Genomic DNA, 20,811 nt, shown 5'->3' on the forward strand with positions numbered 1-20,811 from the left:
AGGCAGGAGCCGGGAGTGATGGGGGAAAAAAAACTAGAAGTAAGTTTTTTAAAAATTAAAAGATCTGAGTCTGTACCGTACTTTCCCTGTGGTTTTCTGCAGTTTTCCTCTCTGTGCTCTCCCTGTCCTCTTCTTTCTCTCATTCTCTCTCCTTGCCTCTCTCCCTCTCTCCACATTCTAACGCGCGCGCGCGAGCGCGTACGCACACAGGCGCGCACTCTCTTCTCTCTTTTCTCTCTCTTCTCTCTCTCTCTCTCTCTCTCTCTCTCTCTCTCTCTCTCTCTCACCCCCCCCCACACCTCCCCCCAGTCCCCGCGGTGAAGCAGGCTCGCTGATTTGCTCGGGTCCGCTCGGCTCCAGCCTCCCCTCCCCCCTTCCCCCCACCTCCCCCGCCCCCCCCCCCAGCCAGAGCCGTCCGATCGCACTCGCTGCATATCAGAGGCTCCGCGCTGCGCGCTCCTCCTCGCTCCCGCTCCCCACTCCCGGGATGTGTCTCCGCCGTACGACGGGCTATGGCCACCACGACTTCCGGGTTCCGTCATTTCGTTCTCCCGCCGCCGACCCGCGCCGCCAAACTGAGGCTCTTCTATAAGCCAGGCAGCAGCCAACCTGCCAACACCTACTGACACTCACTCATCTCCCAGAGAGAGAAAGAGAGCGAGAGAGAGCGAGCGCGAGAGAGCGAGCGCGAGTGAGAGCGAGCGAGCGAGAAAGAGAGAGAGGGAGAGACAAAATACCTACCAGGAAAGGGGGGGAGGAAGTCCAATTTTTGCAAACTATTCTTTTTTTTTTTTTCTTGATTTTTCTCCTTGCCTTCTTTGAACAATACTTTAAAGAGAGAGGATCATATTAGAGATACAGCGGGGGCAAAGCTAAAAGAGGGGGGGGAGGGGGAGGAAAAAATCAAGAAGCAGAAACCCCTCGCGGAGTTTTACTGGAAGAAAAAAAAAAAAACGGGTCTGAAAGATTCCTCCTCTTCATCATCATCAACCATCATTCATTCACTACCTTGACATTCCGGGCTTTGATTGACAGCTGGAGTGGCAAAAAGCCATGAAACACGACAGTTCGGTTACATGTGGGCTGCTGACGGGCCGCTCGTAACCTTCAGTTCGGGGGCTTGACAATTTTTTTTCTTCTTTTTCTTCTTTTTCTTTTCTTTCTTTTTTCTCTTTTTTTTTTTTTTTTTTTTTTCCCAACTGAGAGGAAGAGAAGAGAAAAAGGGGGAAAGGAGGACCGAAGAGGAGGAGGAGGGGAGGGGGGAGGAGGAGGAGGTGGAGGAGGAGGAGGAGGAGGAAGATCAGGAGGAGGAGGAAGAAGAGGAAAAAAGAGAAAAAGAAGAAATATTACAGGAAAAAAAAAAAAAAACTCTTCGTTGTCTTGCTTGGGCTCCCCCCCCCCTAAAATAACATATTGGAGAATTGGGAGAAGTCTCCTTGGTTTGGAAAAAAAAAAAAAAAAAAAAGGAATCTTCAGCCTAGATCACTTTCTTATCCGGACTGGGATATTAAATATACGACACATCCAGGAGTTTATTGGAGCGCAGACTGATGGCGCAAAGGGTAGGTTTAAATCTCCAACACTTACCTAGATATAAATCCTCTCCTAAGAGGGGCCTGCCCCGATGCCTCCTCTCCTTTCAAGCTGCTGCTGCTGCTGCTCGCTGCTTGATGATGGCGGCCAGTATTTTAAAAAATAGCAGCAAAATTATTCATCGGCTTCTTTCCCCCCCGTGCCTCTGCGTGTGTGCGAGTGTGTGTGCGTGCGTGTGTGCGTGTCTAAGCGCGCGTGTTCCAGCGCTGTGCGAGCGGGCGGGCTGCGAGTGCGTGTGAGTGGTGTGTGTGTGTATGTGTGTGTGTGCGTGTGCAATTGTTACACGCTTTCGCCTCGCTCCAGCTTTTACCCCAGCAGCGCGATTCCCCTGGTTCTCCTGCTGCCGCTGCTGCGCCGCTGCTGCCGCTGCTCCCGCGGCTCAGGGCGGGCGCGGGCTGCGTAGGAGCCGCCGCCGCCGGGGCCGCCGCTGGGGCCGCGCTGCCGCAGCCGCTGCGCCGCCGCCGCCTAGACTAGCCTGGGCTGCTTGTTTTGTCTCTGAAATTGACAAGGACGCAGGGAATCCGCGGCTAAATAATGTTTCTGGTAACTTTCACGTTATTCCTCCCCACCCTCCGCTCCCTGCCCCCGGGGAGGCACTGGCCCTAGTCTTCCCTCGTCCTCGGCGTTCTCGTCCTGATTATTAGCGTTTTTCTTCTCTTTATTTTGTTTCATTTCGCCTTTTGATTTATTGGATCCTCTGGAGGAGGCGAAGGGGGGTTAGGGGTGGGATCCGGGGCTTCCTCCTCACACTAACTCCACTTCTCCCTTGGTTGGCTCGCTACGGTTCTGCTGCCTCTGGCAGGAGCGGGGCCTCCCAGCGCCCCTTCAATCCCCGGCCTCGCCGCCTCCTCTCCCTTCTCTAAATGCTGCTCTTGGTTCATACTTTTTCATTTGAGATTTTAAAACATTTCCCCCCACAACTTTTGACTCCGTTGTTTCGACTGGTTTGGTTTCTGTATGTTCAACTTGAGCTCGGTACTTTTCTCCTCTCTGACTTTGTTTTTATTTTTATTTTCCTCTCTCTCTCTCTCTCTCTCTCTCTCTCTCTCTCTCTCTCTCTCTCTATCTCTCCTCTCTCTCTCTCTCTTCCCCCCATCTTTCTCCCCCCTCCTCTCTCCCCTCTCCCTGTCTCTCTCATCTCTATCCCATTCCCACTCTTCTGTACGCTTCCTTCTCCCTGCTTCTTTTTCTCTTTCCTCCCTCTGTTCTCTCCCCATCCCCTGCGCCCCCTCCTCCTTGCCGGGTTCTGACAGTACGATGAGCTGCCCCATTACGGCGGGATGGACGGAGTAGGGGTTCCCGCTTCCATGTACGGAGACCCTCATGCGCCGCGGCCGATCCCCCCGGTTCACCACCTGAACCACGGGCCGCCGCTCCACGCCACGCAGCACTACGGCGCGCACGCCCCGCACCCCAATGTCATGCCGGCCAGCATGGGCTCCGCTGTCAACGACGCCTTGAAGCGAGACAAGGACGCGATCTATGGGTAAACCGACCCCCGGACCCAGCTTACTGTGTGTGAGTGTGAGTGAGAGTGTGTGTTTGTCTTTGTGGAGGGCGGGGGATGGACGGCTAAGTGGAGAGTTATTTCTGCATGGGGGTGCTGCTTGACTTAGGAAAGGACAGTGGAGGGAGCCTGCCCTTCTGCCCCTTGAGTCAGAGACCCGGAAGATATAGCTTCCTCCACTCCCACGGCCGGGTCACTCCAGACCCCACAGCCCGGAGTGACTGAGTTCTCAGAACCTTACTAGGGCCTTCTCCCCAAGGACAGGATCCCTGGCCAAAGGACGCAGGACTGATTTTTTCAAGCCCCCTAGCAGAGGCCTTGACGAAGGGGAAAGTTTCCTGCAGCTGAGGAGCAACTTTATGTGTTTTTTCCCTCCTCTTCTGTTTCCTACTTCTGGGTCTGGGAGTCACTAAATGCAGCTTGAGCTGGGATCAGGGCTGCTTCTGTCGGCCAGGAAGTTCTAATCACCCACTTCTTAATTCTTTGTAAATAAAGGGGCAGACCTTGAAGTGCAGCGGGCTGGAAGGGACTGCTGCTCGCATGGAGAGACTTTTAGGGGAAGTAAGGGAGATGGTTGAAAATTATTTTATATTCTGAGAACTCCGGGAGGGGTGGGGATGCACGGTCCAAACGTGTACAACACGGGCTCTTCCGGCTAAGGGTAGGTGGGGAAGGCGGCGGGATGCCGAGGGGAGGGGACAGTGGGTAAACAGCAACAGAGCCTAAAGCCAGAGGCCGCAAGCATCCCGAAGTGTAGCTAAACCGCCTGAGGAACACAAAGGGCATACGCGCACGCACACTTCCAAGTTTTAAAATGCGACTCCTTTATTTTTGTCTGCTGCAATGCTGGTGAAAATGTGGTCTTTGGAAGGAAGCTCTTCGGCGTTTAACGTTCCTATTATTTTGGCCCCCACATTCAGGCTTTACTAGAAGTAGAGCAAACAAGTTTATAATGCAAGGGGTTGGAGAGATTGGAAGAGCACTCTCGAATTTAGGAAATGTCACTCCAGTGTGTATGTAGATGAGGCCTTTGGCCTCGTTTGAAATACTCATTAAAACCTTTTATATATATATATATATATTTTTTAAAGAGTGTTTATTTCTTGGGAGGTAAGGGTTGGGACGCAGGAGTTGGTTCAGCGGCCTCTGTAGTGTGGAATGGGTCTGGATCAACTCCGAGCTCCAGATTACCCGAGTTTCTTGGATGTTTCAGTACGTTCCAGTTGAGGCTGTTTTTATTTGGCGGGCTAAAGTGGCCAGAGACTTCTCTGACCAGATCTGAGGGACTTCTGAGCTGAGGTTAAGGGCCAGGCTGTTTTTCCTTTCTGTTTCTGGCCCAGGCTCGGCTGACTGAGGAAGGGTTGTAAAGTGTGATGCGTGCCTGTTGTATTAAAGAAGGAATCCAAACCCTCCAAACTTGTTGATTACAGTTCTTGCTCCTTCCCCTCTGCACCCCGTCTCCGTGTGTGTGTCTCTGCGTGGCGCTGCCCGTTAGGCACCCGTTGTTTCCTCTGTTAGCTCTGGTCTTTGAGAAGTGCGAGCTGGCGACCTGCACTCCCCGGGAACCCGGAGTGGCCGGCGGAGACGTCTGCTCCTCCGACTCCTTCAACGAGGACATCGCGGTCTTCGCCAAGCAGGTCCAACCTTCTTGACCCGCTCACCCTCCTGCAGCTCTTAACTCTCCCTACCCTTTCTTTAGACCTTTACTTGAAAGAGGAGGAAAAGGCAGGGACACCCGATCTGTTCCTCTGGCCCAGTCGGCACACTACGCCTCCTCCCCATCTCTGAGCCTGGAGGCGAATTGGAAGCGGAGATAAATATGGGTGTTTGTTTTCCCCCCCAGCCAGGAATACAGGGGCTCGACCCTCGAATTAAAGTTGACCTGTTCCTAATCTGGGGCTTGGCCTTTTCCCCTGCCTGCAGCTACTTGAACAAGAATTGGGGAGAGGGGCTGTGAGGGACCTGGGAGTGCCCGGGAGCCAAGGAAGCTGGGCGCCTCTCCGAGTGGTCCGCGCAGGGCGCGGAGGTGAGGGAGGCGAAGAGCCAAAGCCTCTTGGACGGCTGGATAAGAGGGAACCGCGGCCCTGAGTTCCCTGCTACCGCATAGTGGTACCAGGTCTCCCTTAACGGGGCCAGGACCAGGAGGGCCTGATTCTTTTTCAGCCGTTCCCACTAATTTAAGGCACCACTTTGCTTCGTGTTTTTACCAAAGCCCCTCTTCTCTTCTCCGACACTGCCCTCCACCATCCCCACTCTCACACTCCAGTTTAGTCTGACAGGGTTTTTCTTCCTTTAAATGGGATGGTAATTCATGCTGACTTTTCCTGCTTCTTACAGGTTCGCGCCGAAAAGCCACTTTTTTCCTCAAATCCAGAGCTGGACAATTTGGTAAGAAGGCTCTCTGTTTCTTACTTTTCCCTAGCCTCGGCCCTCTCCCAAGACCAGAAGCACCCACTTTCTGCTGGAGCTCCAGGGAGTTCAAGCAGAGACCTCTTTTGGAGCTCTGGGGCGACAGGGAGGAAGGGAACAGCTTAGAGCCCCGCGAGGGAAATGGCGAGCGAGGGGCGGGATGGACGTCAAGGGGGAGCGAAGCCCACCGAGGCAGAAACCAGGGACGCGGCGCCGAGAGCGCGAGCTGGGGATGCTTCCCAAGTCTCGGCCTCGGGAATAAGCTGAGAGAAGTGAGTTATTTCCTCTGTTCGCCGGGGCAGGCGGCCGAGCCCCGGGCGGCTAACCCGAAGGAAGTAACCGCTGGCGGGGCGGAGGGCGGGCTGGGGGTGGGGGCTGGGGGTGAGGGCCAGGCCAGCGCAGGCCACTTTTAGGTACGATTCTTTTGCTAATTTGCACGATTTCAATATTAAAAGTACTTAAATCCGCTTTCAAAGGCCCTGCCTCGCCATTCATCTTGAGTATTTCCTTCTTTAGTTAGGACGGATTTCGCTGGGTATGCTGTTCTAAAAAGCTTTATCTGTTCAGAGAAGCGACTTTTTTTTTTTCTTTTTTTCTTTTTTACTTTGGCCTGAGGTCGAGGGAGGGGATGGTTAAAAAAGACAGGCGGAGAAGGAAGGCTTGGCCCGAGGAAAGCAGTACTTACAAATAAACAGCATGGTGAACATCAGGGAAAAGATATTAATATTGAGGCTCAGGTTGAGGCAAACTTGTACCCCGTGGCCAATGAGGCAGAGATGATCAGTAATCACTTGGATCTTCTATTTCTTGATGTGTGGGATTTGCCTGACCACCTGCCAGTTTCTTTTCCCCAGCCCAATTCCCCCACTACCCCCAACTCAGGACCTCAGAGTCACAAAGCCCTAACTCCATGCCCCTAAACTTTCCTTTCAGATGATACAAGCAATACAAGTACTAAGGTTTCATCTTCTGGAGTTAGAAAAGGTAAGCAGGAAATAACACTTCCCCTTTTGATTTAGCCAATTCCCTCTCCTAGTTGACTGGGATGTTTTCAACAAACCTGCAGTATGAGGTGTTGCACACCTGGAGATTTTAAGCATGTTGCCATGTCCTTCCTTCAAACTGCTCCTCAACCCAGAGGTTCAGAGGATGAGTGAATTAGGACAGCCTTGCCTTTTAAAGTAGCACACCCCCCCCCTTTCCCCCAGGCATTCAGGATTATTTTGAAATGAAGCAAACCATTTGTTACTGGACATTCAGTCTGCTTGTGTCTCTATTAACTCAACACACCGTGGGCCCAGAGTTTGCATTAGGTGCAAGCAGAGGGAGTCATCCTCTCTGGGGTATCTTTAGATTGCTCTGCAGATCATTCACTTTCCCCTGGAAACATACAAAACTCTTAGCTTACTGAATCTCAAATGTTACTGTTGTCCCTAGTTCTAGTGTTTTAATGTTTTTAAAGTTATTATCAAATCAGATTTTCCTCTCTGGTCTCCCAGTCTGAACCCAGTTATTTCTAGTCCTATTTCTCTCTCTCTCTCTTTATTGAAACTTGTTGCTCAGGGAAGTCTCTGGAGAATAATATCTACTGCAACAATTGCTCTATTGTTTCCTTGCCTTCAACTATTACACCCCTTAATTAGAATTAGTTTGGAAGACATCACATTGTTGCTCTTTCCAAATGTAATCGAGCAACCTGATATTTTTTCTCTTTAAAAATGAAACAAACAACAACAACAACATGAACTGAACCCTCCACCATGACCCTCCTTGTAGGTCCATGAACTGTGTGATAACTTCTGCCACCGGTACATTAGCTGTTTGAAGGGGAAAATGCCCATCGACCTCGTCATTGATGAACGAGATGGCAGCTCCAAGTCAGACCACGAAGAACTTTCAGGCTCCTCCACAAATCTCGCTGACCATGTAAGTTTGCAAGCCTTTGACTTTCTTTTATGGCCACTGGGCACAACATTTAAAAAAACAAACAAAAAAAATTGTTTTAACATCTAGCTCCACTGACTGAGTTTTCTTTTTTTAAATGATTTGGTCTTTTGGGGGGTCTTATTCTCCCTTTCTTACTACCTCTGTCATGTCCTTCATTTTCATTTCTCTTTTCTTGGAGCCCTCGTTTATGCTGAGCACTAGAAGGGGGAAAATAGGGAATTGGTAGAGTGATTTGTTCTCTTAATGTGTAAAGTTTCCTGGATTGGGAAACTTGGGTGTTAGCAAATTCTCTCATTGATATGGTGACTGCTGTCTTTTCTGGTTTCTCAACTCTGTGTAATCAGTGCAGCAGGGACAGAAAGAGGCAAGACATTTAGCTGGACAGGATGGGGGGAGGTGTCTGAATGAGAGAATTAGGGGCTGAGGGTTGATTTCTCAGTCTCTCCTAGAGATGACAATTCTGAGAATTATTGGCAATCTTGCACTGCATTAGAAATAAAAGAAGGAGTGAATGAACACATTACAATTCTCAGGGCTTTTGCTGTATAGAAAGTTATTGTCAGAATATGGACTTATTGCCAAGTGCCTGAAGCATCTTCATAATAAAAGACAGTAACCTTGATGAACCAATTATTAACAATGTATTACAGAAAGCTGAAGGGAATTATGATTGAGTAACCATGGGTTAGTGGTTGAATTTTAACACTTTAACAGTTGGTGAATGAGGATGGAGAGTATAGTAAGGAATGACTATGTATGTCAAGCCAGGAAAGGAGATTTCTTTCTATTCTCTCTGTTTTTAATCCTATTTTGGAACTGATCTAGTGAGTCTGATGCTTTAAAAAAAAAAAAAAAAGCATATGTAGTGATACTGAAAATTTGAAAAAAGAAGCAAAGAGAAGAAAGATTGCAGCTGGTGGGAAAAGCAAGAGTGGCGAGGTTAAAGAGTGGGTGTGAACAGCAGTTTATTTATAGGAATTCAAGGGGGGTGGGACAGGGTATCTATACATTTAGTTGAACTCACAACCTAAATGATACAGGCTGTAATCTGATAACTTCGTGGCTGAAATATTAATTTGACACTGTGAGTTGAACAGGCGTTGAGTCTTAAAGGCAATTTGTAATCACCCCCATCCCTCCCCACCCACATCAATTCCTGATTGTTAAGAGGAATGCATTGAGATGCCTTGAGAATAAGCCTTCTTTGAGGTTCTTCTCTCTCCCCTCCAAAAGTTTTGAAAATCTGCAGTTGTAGATGTTAATATTAACCTTTGTACTGTATGGGGAGATAGCCTGAGAACAAAAGTTAAAGAAAAAAAGAAAAGAAAAACCTCAGTCTGGGATGTTCAGTTCTGAGACGGAACAGATACTATGGTGTTGAAAGCTCCTGCACCTATCTTTACCCTTACCTGTTTCCAACGTGATGGGGGAAATGATGGCAGAGGGACTTTTTTTGTACATTGAATGTGTTAAGTGAAATAGAAAGGGAAGAGCATAAGCAGCCAGGGAAAGTTTATTTGCTTATCTGTGGCTGGATAATATGTGGTTATGGACCATGAGGCATCACACTATCTCAGAAATATTTTGTTGTTGTTTTTTAAATTTTTTTTCATTGGTTTTCGCTTCTAAATTTGTATACATCTACGTTGTTGGGGGAATAGGGAGGGATCTATTTACTTGGTTTGTAGAATTAAAGGTTGATAGTTCTCTGCAGCTCATAGCTTTTCTGGTGCTATTTCTAGGGGTTCTGAGTACTTGGTTTTCTAGAGCAGTTTCTTGGCAACTGCTTTTCCAGTGGATTTTTGGAACTAGAGCATGCTGATGTTTACATAGAAGAGATAAGATAAACTAGGCTGTTTGGAGTATTGTTTGATAGACAAGGCCAATTTGTAGAACTATTGTAATATTTAAATATACACTCATGAAGAAGGAAGTTGTACATAAGAGAAGAATGCTTTAATAATTTAACAATCATCATCTTTGGGTAAAAAGAGTCAACAGAATCATTTGTTGCTCCCCTCTCAGGCCCCCAATCAAGTAAATATGACAACTGATTTATTTTGAACCCACAAGGGCTTGCCACCTCATTGGGCGTCATAATTTAAAGCCTTTTATTTCCTAGAGATCTGAACTATAACATTTTTTACTTTAGCCCCCTGCTATTTGTTTTGAAATGAAGCAATAATTTGTTCCACCAGCACACTGAGTGGGAAATGGAGTGGTTTGCCACAGACTTGTGTTTATGCAGGACAAGAGGGAAGATCCTGGAGGTTTTTCACCATTTTTGAAACTTTGGTACCATAGGTGTATTGATTATATTCATTTCCAGACTTTACCCCACAGACCTACAAAGCAAATCCTCATGCTTTTCAGCTGCTCCTGCAAACTCACCCTCCCTCAACCCCCCAGCCACAAAAAAAGTGTACAGAACCACTAACCTGAAAAGTGATATGAGTGGGACATTTTCAGCATGTAAATGTGTCCAATTTGAATCTTCAGGTTTATTTTTTCATTTGCTTTGATATGCATATTTAATACATTGCCCCAGGCTGGATCTCATTTGGTGAACACTGGTGCAGGGGTGATGATGAGCCACTTCAGAAGGACCCAGACAGCGGGTTGTTTTCCCTGTTTTATCTGTTGCCCACTATTTCTGATCTACTGAGCTGCCTCGTGGTTTTATTTGCACATGAAATGCTGAGAGCATTTCAACTTATTGGCTATGAATAATGACAGCTAAAAAAGAAGCATAGTTTAATTTGTTGTGTGCCAAGGTTTCTCTTGTGGAGGTGACAGTTTGTGACAGCTGTTTGACACCCCCAAAACACATACACCTCTATCCTTATTAAGTGGTATCAAGCTACAATGTGTATGTGTGTGTGTGTTTAAGGAAGAAGTGGGCAAGGAGAGAGACAGAGTAAAAGAGAGAAAAAGATTAAGTATGTAATTCAGTGAAGTGGAAAGCAGAGAAAAAAATGGTCAAGAGCAAGATACTAAGTATCCATATAGGTTTCAATTTCTTTATTAAAGAATGCAAAAATATAAATGAATAAAAATAAATGGATATAAATATCTTCAAAGCAAGTATTGTCAGCAGACTTTTAAGAATGAATTTTAAACACTATTGTGTGGTAAATCATACCAATTTCTCATCCTTTAATGTCATATAAATATTCTGATATAACAGAAGCATTAAAAGAAGACAACCATAATAGTCTTTCTTCCATTTCTTACTTTCAGTGAGGATACTGGATTTGTTCCTTTATTATTAACACACATGACATACATCATGATAGGATGAATTCAAAATTAAATAGAGAATAAAATGTGCAACATTGGTACTATTTTGTTGAGTTTAGCAAATTCTTAATGAGTGCTTATATTTTTGGTATTATAATATACTTTTTTATATTCTTACTGTAACATAAAGATAATAGTTACAGGTAGGAAACAATTATTGTACTATTCCTTGGAATACTGGAGGGGAAAATATATGATAGTCATAGGAAACAGAATTCTGTTTTCCAACTGCAGTTCACGTTAAGTTTCCCAGACATTCAAATTAATCATGTTTAAAATAAACATGCCAAGAAAGCTATTTTTCCAAAAAAGCTTCAACTTGAAAACTATTGTGAAATAATCATGCTTTTCCTACTCTGTAGTATTTCCACAAAGTAGATAATATTCACATTCTATTTTACATAATTTCAGACCAAGTCTCTATGCAGACTAATGAAATATATCTTCATACTTATATTTAATGATATTACATCTATTTAGATCAAGTTTAGACAAATGAGATACACTTGTTGGAAATGTATTCTCTGAGCTAAGTTTTGTTTGCATGAAGTGCATATGGTGAAACGATTACATTCCTATTCCTAGTTAATGGTCATAAAGAGCTACATTTTATTTTCTTTAAAAGAATTAAGTAGAGAGGGAAGAAATATAATTATCTTTATTAAGAGTTAATGGCAGGGTGCCTTAAAACTGCTCTGATAACATCACTAATAAAAGAAATTTTACTTTAATTTCTGTGCTATAATTTAAATAAAGACATACTAGTGTTTTCTTTTGCATCTCTGCATATGTCAAATTTTTTTACGTCTATACAGTTTTTTTAAATGGGTTAGGTCAGAGGGGAGAATCACCAGAATCTTGTTCCTGACAGAATACAAGCAAGTACCTGTAGAAAAATTCTGTTACCTGAAAAATTAGAAGTGAGTGATGGTGAAGAGAGGGTTAGGTTTAAGTGGTTGGCCCTTAGAAGATCAAGTGGGAATACCAAGATTTTATAATAATATTAATAATATGAGTAGTGTAGTTTATCTATTAGTTTCCTGTGTTGTAGTGTAAGATTAGCCATTGTGGCATGTTATCCAAAGCCTTTGGGCTCAGGTTCCCATGAAGTTTTACCTCTGAACTCCATCCAACCAACTCAAGGAGACATGCTAGTGGAAAGAGCTTTTTTTTATTGTCACTGCTGCATAGTGTCTGGTTGTTGATACCTTTCTTCTTAATTTCTCATCAGAAGTCATTGTACTATTTAAATCATTTAGGTTATACAGTTGGAGTGTTTTCAATGTAACTGGGATGAAATGAAATTAAAAATAGATACACTTGACAACTATGTGGACATTCACTATCGGATTATACAATTGGTATAATTTAAACTAATTTTGTTTATTTTCATACTGAATGTTCTATGGAATATCCCACCATAGGTCAAAATTATTAGAGACATTTTATAATGTGTCTTTTTACCAACAATACAAGACATTTCTATCTTCTCTGACAGTTGTCCATTAAACGAAGAAATCATTTACAAAGGGTACTAGTCACTTTTGTGAGGGTTTCTCTCTTATTAATTCCCAGAGTTTAATAAAGAGGTGGAAATGGAGATGAGGAAGGACCCCATCTCTATTTACATTTTTAGAGAGTAAGTCCAGGTTCTTCTGAAAGCACACACAGGTTTTCCAAGTTCTTATGTCAATTTTAGAATAACAAAGTTGAAATTCCAACATTATTTGAACCATACAATTAGTATTTTTTAACTTTTATAGCCTTGATACCCGAGGATACGAGTTTTCACCTGATTAAAAAATAATAATTTCTCCAAATTGTTAATAAGGAGTTAAAGTCAGAGGAAAGAAGTAACTTAGTAATATGTAATGACATATCTTCTCTTTGCTGTTTAAATATATCAAGTTAAATTAGTTTTGCATGCTTCATTTGCTGATTAAAATATCTTTCTATATGTTTATTATTACTCTGTCCCTATGAGCACATATCCTGAATTACACTACTGTGTTTTCCAAGGTCATATATTATTTTCACTAGATATTATATTGTTGTGTAGATTCTAGAAAATCTAATGGTTGTTTTAAAAGTATTTTTAATGATAGAAGTAAGAAGTGGAAGTGACTGATCTTAGGGATTAGCTTGTATAATATCTAAATTTTAAAGAGCTAAAGGACATGAGTCTGACAGAAATGCAGTGGGTCACTTGCAGCAGGTCACATGACCTGAAAGAGGTAGCATCCTAGAGTCTCAATTCCAACCTGATGTCTTCTCTCCTACGCCAAATCTACTGAATGACCTTTTTATTTGGGGTCTAAAAAGAGCTTCAGAGTATTTCAGACAGAACTTGTATGTGGTGTGGCCTTCTCTTGTCTCCTTGAGGCCTAATGAACTTCATTTCTCCACTTAGTTTTGTGTTTATTGAGAAAGGCTTGCACATTTTTCCCAGTGACCCCTTGGAAGAACCATGTGCCATGTGGAATAATTGAAAGGGGAAATAGGAACAATTTTCCAAGACTTTAACTATTATCCTATAGGTAGGCCTCTCACACAAATGCCATCCTGATTTAAAATGTTGCAATTTCACCATATCTGCAACCTCAACAAAAGAGGTGCATGTATGATTTGCTTCCTATGCCCAGAGACTCCTCTCTTCTCAGCACTCTTTCCTAGATTTAGCAAAATTCAATGATGGTGCTAAATCAATTTTTTTTTTTTTTTTTTTTTTTACTTTCAAGGGAGAAAACACTAGCAGAATTGTGTTTTCTAGGGAATGCTGTGTGTAAATGAGAAACCAAGGAGAGCAGCAGAGCGCTCTCCTGTGGCCCTGCTACTACAAGCTCTGCCCATATTGTCTCCTGCTTTTATATTAATTACAACTTGCATTATCAGCTGTGAGTCTGTAGCCCAGCAAATAGAAAATACTGCCCCTGGAGACTGAGCTTCTTGTATCTATTTTCCATCTCCTTCTATTGTACTCCACTCAGTATTCACTGCTTTTCTCCTAGTAACACTGCTCTTTAACACAATTACGTAAGAGCAAAAAGAGTACCATATTTGACTCCCACTTATTAAAGCCACTGGGATTAGAAACATGCTCCATCCTTGCCCTGGGGTGTCTTCATGATACTTTTGGCAGGAGAACAGGACATGTGTATCGTGGAATGAAATACCTGAATACTCAACCACACTGAACACAGAGAGCATTTCTCTTTATTTTTCTATACATGTCATGTGTTTTTACGTGCTTTTGTATACCCCTTTTGGTTTCAGGATTCACTCAAATTCTGCATATAGTTTGGCAGAAAGCCAAGCAGTTATTCTTGAAGAATGTAAACTTGGAAACTATATGAGATGGGGGGAGAAGAAAGGAGTTGTGATACAAACAAATATCAATCTAAGAAAATAATCTCAGCATATGGGTAATATACTGTGCTGCCCATGTAGGTTACAATTATTTTATGACCGAGGAAGAACAATTTTTATTGACCAGATTATCAGCATGTGTCTTTATATATGATAAAATTTCTATGTATAGCTGAATATAGATAACTTGGGCTAACTCCTCAGCCTTGGAATCCCACAGGGCTCTATCTGTTCTTTCTTTCAGGTTAGATAACTTTCATATGATTCTCCTTAGTTTGTGTCAGTTCCTCAACCTAAAACTTAATACTTGAGCTACTCTGTGGAAATAGACATTTTCAAAAGAGAATTTTTGAGGAGCAAGGAGAAGAGGGAAGAGGTAGAGGCAGGTTTGATAATGAGCTTAGGAATATTTGAGGACTTGGCTGAAAGCCACAGACTCAGCTTATTTGAGGAATCAGTTGCTCTTAATGTAATTTGTCCACGTGGCTTATCTTTCACCCCTTTCCTTTAGAAAACACCTCCTACATAAAACCATCAAAAGAAATATGCAGAATTGTAAATGAATGAGGCCTAACTATAAAACTTAGCACAAGTTTGGCTGATGAGAACAAACCAGTGTTCCCAGTTGCAGGAAGTCCTTCTGCACAAATCCTTCCAATAGTTGCAGTGCCTAAACAGAAAGACCTGCTCCAGCTTCATTTGACTGATTATATAATAGCTATTGGATGACATTTGCCTTAAAACATAGTTGAGGTGTTAGTGCCTAATTATTGTAATTTTCATGAGGGGTAAGGAGCTTTTATAGCAGTGGCTTAATAAAAAGCCCGCAGTGCATAAAATTAACCTTACTTGCTGTGTACACTGAAAAGTTTAGTTTAGGTGAATATGTTGTAGTTATTGCATTTTCTAAAAGAAGATTCTAGCCTGTGTTGGTGCAGGACTAAACCCATGCCATGCCTTCTTTCTCTCTTCTTTTTCATGTAATTTTTCTAGTGCTTTATCCAGCAAACACATCCAGCAAACAGCTGACACAAAGAGGCTGCAAAACTAGAAGAGCCCCTGCACTCTGTCTGCCTTTAACTTGACACTACTGGAGTGGTTTCTAACTTAGATAAAAAGAGAGCTCACAGGAGTGACTTTGTCTTCATACAGGCAACAGAGAACTTGGTTTTATTTTATACCACTCAACTGCATTCCCTAATCTGCTTTCTCCAATGTATCTTACTTAGAGGTCTATACCTGAGCCATATTTATAGTCATGAAATTTCTGCTCAGAGTTTTTCCCTTTGAATCAATTGCTTGCCTGATGGCAGTGCCAGTAGCATTATTTGATATGAATGTTATTAATCCATAGATCTCTGGGTTATTTCATCATCTATCAAAAATGCCAAATGTTAATTTATAATCAGTTTGTAGCAAATCTATTGAGGAAATTTTCTTTTGTTGTTCCAGATAAGAATATTTTCTTATTTTGTCTCACACGTGGTTTCTGGTTTCATCTTGGTAACATTTTATGTGCTATATGTACTTTATAGAGTTGGTATTGAGAAAAACGACAAACTGATTCTTTTTTGGATAAACTATACATAATGGCAACAGGGCAAGATTATTTTCATGGCGAAGAGGTTTGCAAGTTGCCTGTTTGCTTATAGGTCTGTCTGAGTTCTTATTTATCTATCATAGTAAGAAGTAGTGGTATATTTTGAAAAACTGATTTTTTTTAAAAAAACTTTGCTTCCCATTATGATCCGCCAAAGAACTAACTCTCTCGTAGGTGTGTGGGCTTGGCTGCAATTGTCACATACAGGTGACAAGTGCACAACTCTGGCCTCAAGGCTGCTGTGTTTCATGTGTGGTTCCTGTTCTCCGTTTCTGCCAGAGGAAATTCCATCTCTTGCCTGCCTTCATGTGGTGCTGATAAAGTCCTTCCTGTACATTAGAATTCCTGTTTTCCTTTAAGCAACAGCAGGGTATTGGGAATGATCAGGAAAAGGGAGGAGGACCAGGAGAAGAATATACTCAGCAAAGTAGCAAGAGCAACAACTCTTGGTTGCCTTGCATGTCCTTTGAAACAAGTAGTTCTCCAGGAAAAAAATCACTGCACAGTCATTTAAAACTTCCTTGAAGCTCAAGGGAAAGTCTTACCTAGTTCACTAGATGGCAAGTAGCTCAGATTTGTTTCATTTTAAAATTATTATTTGTGCAAATTAAGCAGAAATCAGTAACATATTAGGTATTGATGTAGTGACATCATTGCATGTGTTGGTTGAGGTCATGACAATTTTGAGTGTTTATACAGGTTATTTTAGGGCAATGCATTTGAAAGATGTAAAGGGCTGTTCTGTACCTTCTTGAGCCTGTGATTTTTTTTTTTAAGGGAATCATTGAATTTTGTAGATATTACAGTTCTGAAGTTTTAGTATCAAAGAACATTGGAACCTATTCCTGAAAGAGTATGCTGTAATGAAGATAATAAAAGTTTTTTTTTTTAAGATTTTTACATTTCTAGGTAGTTTTTTTTCTCATTTTTAAAATGAACTTGATTGCGGTTTAAACTTGTATATAATAAAATGCACCCACTTAAAGTATATATCTCAGTTAGTTTTAGCAAATATATTCAACAGATGTAACCATAAGTCACGTTCTAGAGCATCTTTTTTCTTTTTTGGACCTTTTACTGAAAAGACTGCACATCATAACATCATGCACGTATGCCTAGTTCTGCAAATACTAATTAATATATATTTTTGTGTCTCCCTCTGCACCTTTCTTCTTGGTTCCTCACTTACGGCTGAAATGGCAACTGTGGAAAAATTCCTTGGCTTCCTGACATCAGAACCCTTCATCTTGGCGAGACCACGACGATGCAACCTCGACCCACTCAGCAGGCACCCCTGGACCCTCCAGTGGAGGACATGCGTCCCAGAGTGGAGACAACAGCAGCGAGCAAGGTAAAAGGCCACGCGGCTTCCTTGTGCAAAGTAGGCATGACTAAAATAACTTCAGTATGTGGTGATATCAGTACATCTGTCTCTGTGTAAACAGGAGAGTGGCAGGTTAGGATAATCGTCTACTATTTAGGGAGACAATATTTCCTCTTCTTAACCTACTTTACTTGAAAAAAATCAAAGTGAGCTGTCTAATCTTCAAGTAGGCATTACAATAACAATTGATTAGTTCTGCCAATTCTTTTACAAATTTGGTTATCTACACTTTACTCAGGCTAGTATATGTAAATGGAAGGACAGACCTCTTTACTGCTATAATTCAGTAGTTTGAATTGCACTATAAACAGGATAGTTTACTTGCAATTCAACTATATCAGTTCTCTATAATCAAGCAATTACGCCTCTAAAGCACACAAAATACAAAAACTGTTCTTAATAGCTCCAGAAATACTGAGGGACTTTTATGCAGAATTTTATCTTGGAAAGATGGATTTTGAAATTCTTAGATTATTTGTCCCTATTTCCATTCAGCTAGCATGGTGACTTTGTCACAATTCCTAAAAAAGTAGAATAATCAGAGAGGGCAAGGGGATGTCAACAGTAGATGCCAAGGAAACCTAGTGCAATTTGGAATAAATATTACCATTTTAAACTCACCTATTGCACAGAGAGCAATTATATATTGGTAGGGATGACTCTTCTATGGCTAAAATGATAATTTAAAGGAAGATGCATTATTGAATGTGGGCCAGCAAAGTGTATAGATTTTACTTTTTAATATTTTACATTAGATGGTGTCTGATCTCCTAGGTCTATTTCATCTCTATTATGACTGTGTTTATGGCCACAATATTTAAGCATTAGACAGGCTTCCAAGTAGAGGCCAGTTTAACAGCTTGAGCTGTAGTTATATATGCCATTTCAAGGGGGGTGGTTGATGTAGGGTGGGCGTCTTCCCTCCTCCAAGTTTCTGGCCAGGGATTTGTGATTCCTGGGTTTCTAGGAGAGTCTAGAACAAAACGTCCTTTCTAGGATACCATTCACTTGTGAGCGGGTCCAAATTAGAATCTACCTCTAAGCAAGTTGCAACTAACACAGAGATGACAAACTGAAAGAATTTATGAGTTGTATTTAGATTTTATATACACCAGTTAGACTGTATATTAAAGAAACTAAATTATAAGGCACTTGAAGATAACTTATGCATAGCTCTCAATAATGTGCAATGTAATGACTTGACTGTGGTTCCACACACAGTGGACTTCTCGGTGTGGTTAAATCCGAAAAGTTTCTATCATTCCATCCTCCCCACCACCAACAACACAAAGGGTGAATCATATCTATTAATAAAGAAAAAAACCACCCTAAACATGTACAAAAGAGGGGAAAGGAGAAGCAGACTTAATGTTCTAATGAGCCTATCTTCCAGAGACTTCTGTGTGTGAGGCTGGCTTTGACCTTTCACTTTGCTCAGGAGCCCAGTGCTTCATTTTTCACATTCTTGCAATTACGTTAACGCTTCAAGCATTTCTGACTCCAAGTCAGCTAGCAACACCAGGCATAACTCAACACTGTGAGCTTTTCCCCTCTCTGTAGATTCATTAACAGGTCACCAAGGTCCCAACTGAAATTTAAAACTGACTGGTTCTGTTGGTTAGTTGAGTTATGGCAAGAGGGATGTCAGGAAGGGCCAGAGAGAAGAGGAGGCAGGAGAGAGAAGACCCTAGGGTTCCAAGCAGGGAATGATGGCAACAGGCAAGTGCGAAGTTTTATCATTTTGGTTAGTTATTTTTGTTGTTTTTTGGTCAGGAAAGACAAGAGCTCTGAGACTTGACACACTGGGTAGAAACAGTTCACACCAACCTCTGTGCTGTGGGTAGCTGCACCCACTTATCCCATGTTGAAGGGTTTGATCCCTGAAGGATTTTTGTTCCTTTAATCATATCTCCGTGGGATTAAAGAATGGACACGGTAGCTTATGTGTATGAGCACTAGGAAGTCTGTCATTTTCCTGTGTTAAAAGTTTGAGAGAAAAAAAAGTTCTGAGGGCTCTAAAATGGAGAGTAGGCAGGGAGAATTTCCTACCTGGTGTCCGTGCTTAAAACACATGTATAAGGCTATTCTGGTTTTTTTTTTGTTTTGTTTTGTTTTGTTTTGTTCTGTTTGACAGCAGACTCTAAATTTGGAAGGCTGGGTTTGAGTTGAGTGTGTTTTGTCATACTTATGCACATATTAATCTTTTAAACATGTTTTCAAGATATTCTGATATTTTGTCCCACTGAATTGTCCAGAGTAGCTTTCAGTGGGAAAGATTAATTATCTGCTTCAGGGCAAAGTCAACAGAGATATTGACTGAAATCGCATATGCTTATCATAGGTTAAATCTTAGGGTTGATGTATAATGGAAAACCTGGGAGAGAAATTTATGTTCTTTGTATTAAATATATTATAATGTTTCATTGGAAACCAAGTTTAGAAGAGTTTTCTTGCTTATTCAGAATTTATTAGCACAACAGGCATATGGAAAACTGTAAAACGATTCAGTTTCAAAACAAATTATGATAAACAGAAAAAATAAGGATGAATTGTACCAAATACAATGTTTTCATACACATTTTAAATTAAACTTTAATAGCCATATGCTATAAAACAATACATGCATTTATGTTGCTTTATAATTTTTGTGAATATTTTTATTATAGTGATTCATGCAAATCTTACTTTGAAACCTAAAAATACCTCATTTTATGACCTGATATTGAAAGAGCTACAGTTACACAGGTGAAAGGTCATCTTTTCCTCCTCAGTGTTTGTGCAACAAACTGAAAGGAGAAAAAAATATCAAATTTTAAAAATATTGTTAAGAATAAAGTGGGTAAAATGTAAAACCTGACTTTACTGTATATTTCCAACAGCACATGCCTAGCAGTAAACTATATAAAATATGAACCAGACTTTTCATTCACTCTGATTTCTCTTGTTAAAAGCAGCCAAAGGGAGGGTGTTTGTCTTGTTAGTCACATTAGAATGAGGAAGGAAATCTGGTTTTTCAAGGATAGAATTAGGGTGCAGACTCAGGGCTGTGGAGAAGTAACTGGCCCTCTTTGTGTCTGGCTTCCCATCAGTAAAATGGGGCTTGATAATAAGGCTTGGGGTCCCTCATTCTGTACCTGCTGAGTCAAAAGCTGCTTTGTGTTGCATTGTGTATTTTGCCAGAGTAAAGAGAAGGAAGCAGCCCCCTTGTTCCTAGAGCACTTTGAGAGCCTTAGATGAAAGGCACAATATATGTACAAAGTATTATTATTATTGATGGGTTTGTGTAACTCCCATTAACGCTGATGGGAGCTACGCATGTGAATTGGCAAGAGAATAGACCCCTCAGTGTTTAGAGCACATGAAATTTACATTTTTTCCAGTGCTGTAATTGAGATGTTGACAAATTGAGAATATTGATGAGCCTTTGTTTTAAGTATTTCGTGCCAAGTTTGTTTTATTTTTCCTGGTTTGAACAATGGTATGGGTTCAGCAGCAATGAATAAAAAGGGTAGAGTAAAGATAACTTTGTATTTCAATATTTTGATGTGCCAATATGAAATAAATTGTCTTAGGCAAATGGAATATTGCTGTTTTAATCATTAGCTATGCATGAAAGAAAAATTGATGTTGACATCTTTGCTGTAAAATCGTTGTAATGGGGCCTTCCTTACAATTCATTTTTGTAGAATTCATTTTGTACATTTT

The 20,811-nt window shown here is 41.8% G+C and overlaps 1 protein-coding gene and 1 long non-coding RNA gene across 10 annotated transcripts in view; one reads left to right on the plus strand and one right to left on the minus strand.

Moving 5' to 3' along the window:
* LOC124977078 (uncharacterized) overlaps positions 1-207 on the minus strand; it is a 36,858-nt gene extending 36,651 nt beyond the window's left edge. Inside the window, exon 1 of the long non-coding RNA XR_007107104.1 lies at positions 77-207. This is a non-coding gene — a long non-coding RNA (uncharacterized LOC124977078). The remainder of the gene's footprint in view (positions 1-76) is intronic.
* Positions 208-1,355: 1,148 nt separating this feature from the next.
* Meis2 (Meis homeobox 2) overlaps positions 1,356-20,811 on the plus strand; it is a 200,154-nt gene continuing 180,698 nt past the window's right edge. For 2 of the 9 annotated variants that reach the window (XM_047540295.1, XM_047540298.1), the window contains exons 1-7: positions 1,358-1,562; positions 2,847-3,079; positions 4,596-4,737; positions 5,438-5,488; positions 6,443-6,493; positions 7,286-7,435; positions 16,959-17,073. In XM_047540295.1, the coding sequence (XP_047396251.1) occupies positions 1,551-1,562; positions 2,847-3,079; positions 4,596-4,737; positions 5,438-5,488; positions 6,443-6,493; positions 7,286-7,435; positions 16,959-17,073 (754 nt within the window). In that variant the 5' untranslated portion in view covers positions 1,358-1,550. Of the gene's footprint in view, positions 1,563-1,599; positions 2,137-2,846; positions 3,080-4,595; positions 4,738-5,437; positions 5,489-6,442; positions 6,494-7,285; positions 7,436-16,958; positions 17,074-20,811 lie in introns of those variants that run through there. The other 7 variants (XM_047540297.1, XM_047540303.1, XM_047540300.1 and 4 more) reach the window with 6 other exon arrangements.

The sequence above is a fragment of the Sciurus carolinensis genome, chromosome 2 (assembly GCF_902686445.1).
Source record: "Sciurus carolinensis chromosome 2, mSciCar1.2, whole genome shotgun sequence".
Lineage (NCBI taxonomy): Eukaryota > Metazoa > Chordata > Mammalia > Rodentia > Sciuridae > Sciurus > Sciurus carolinensis.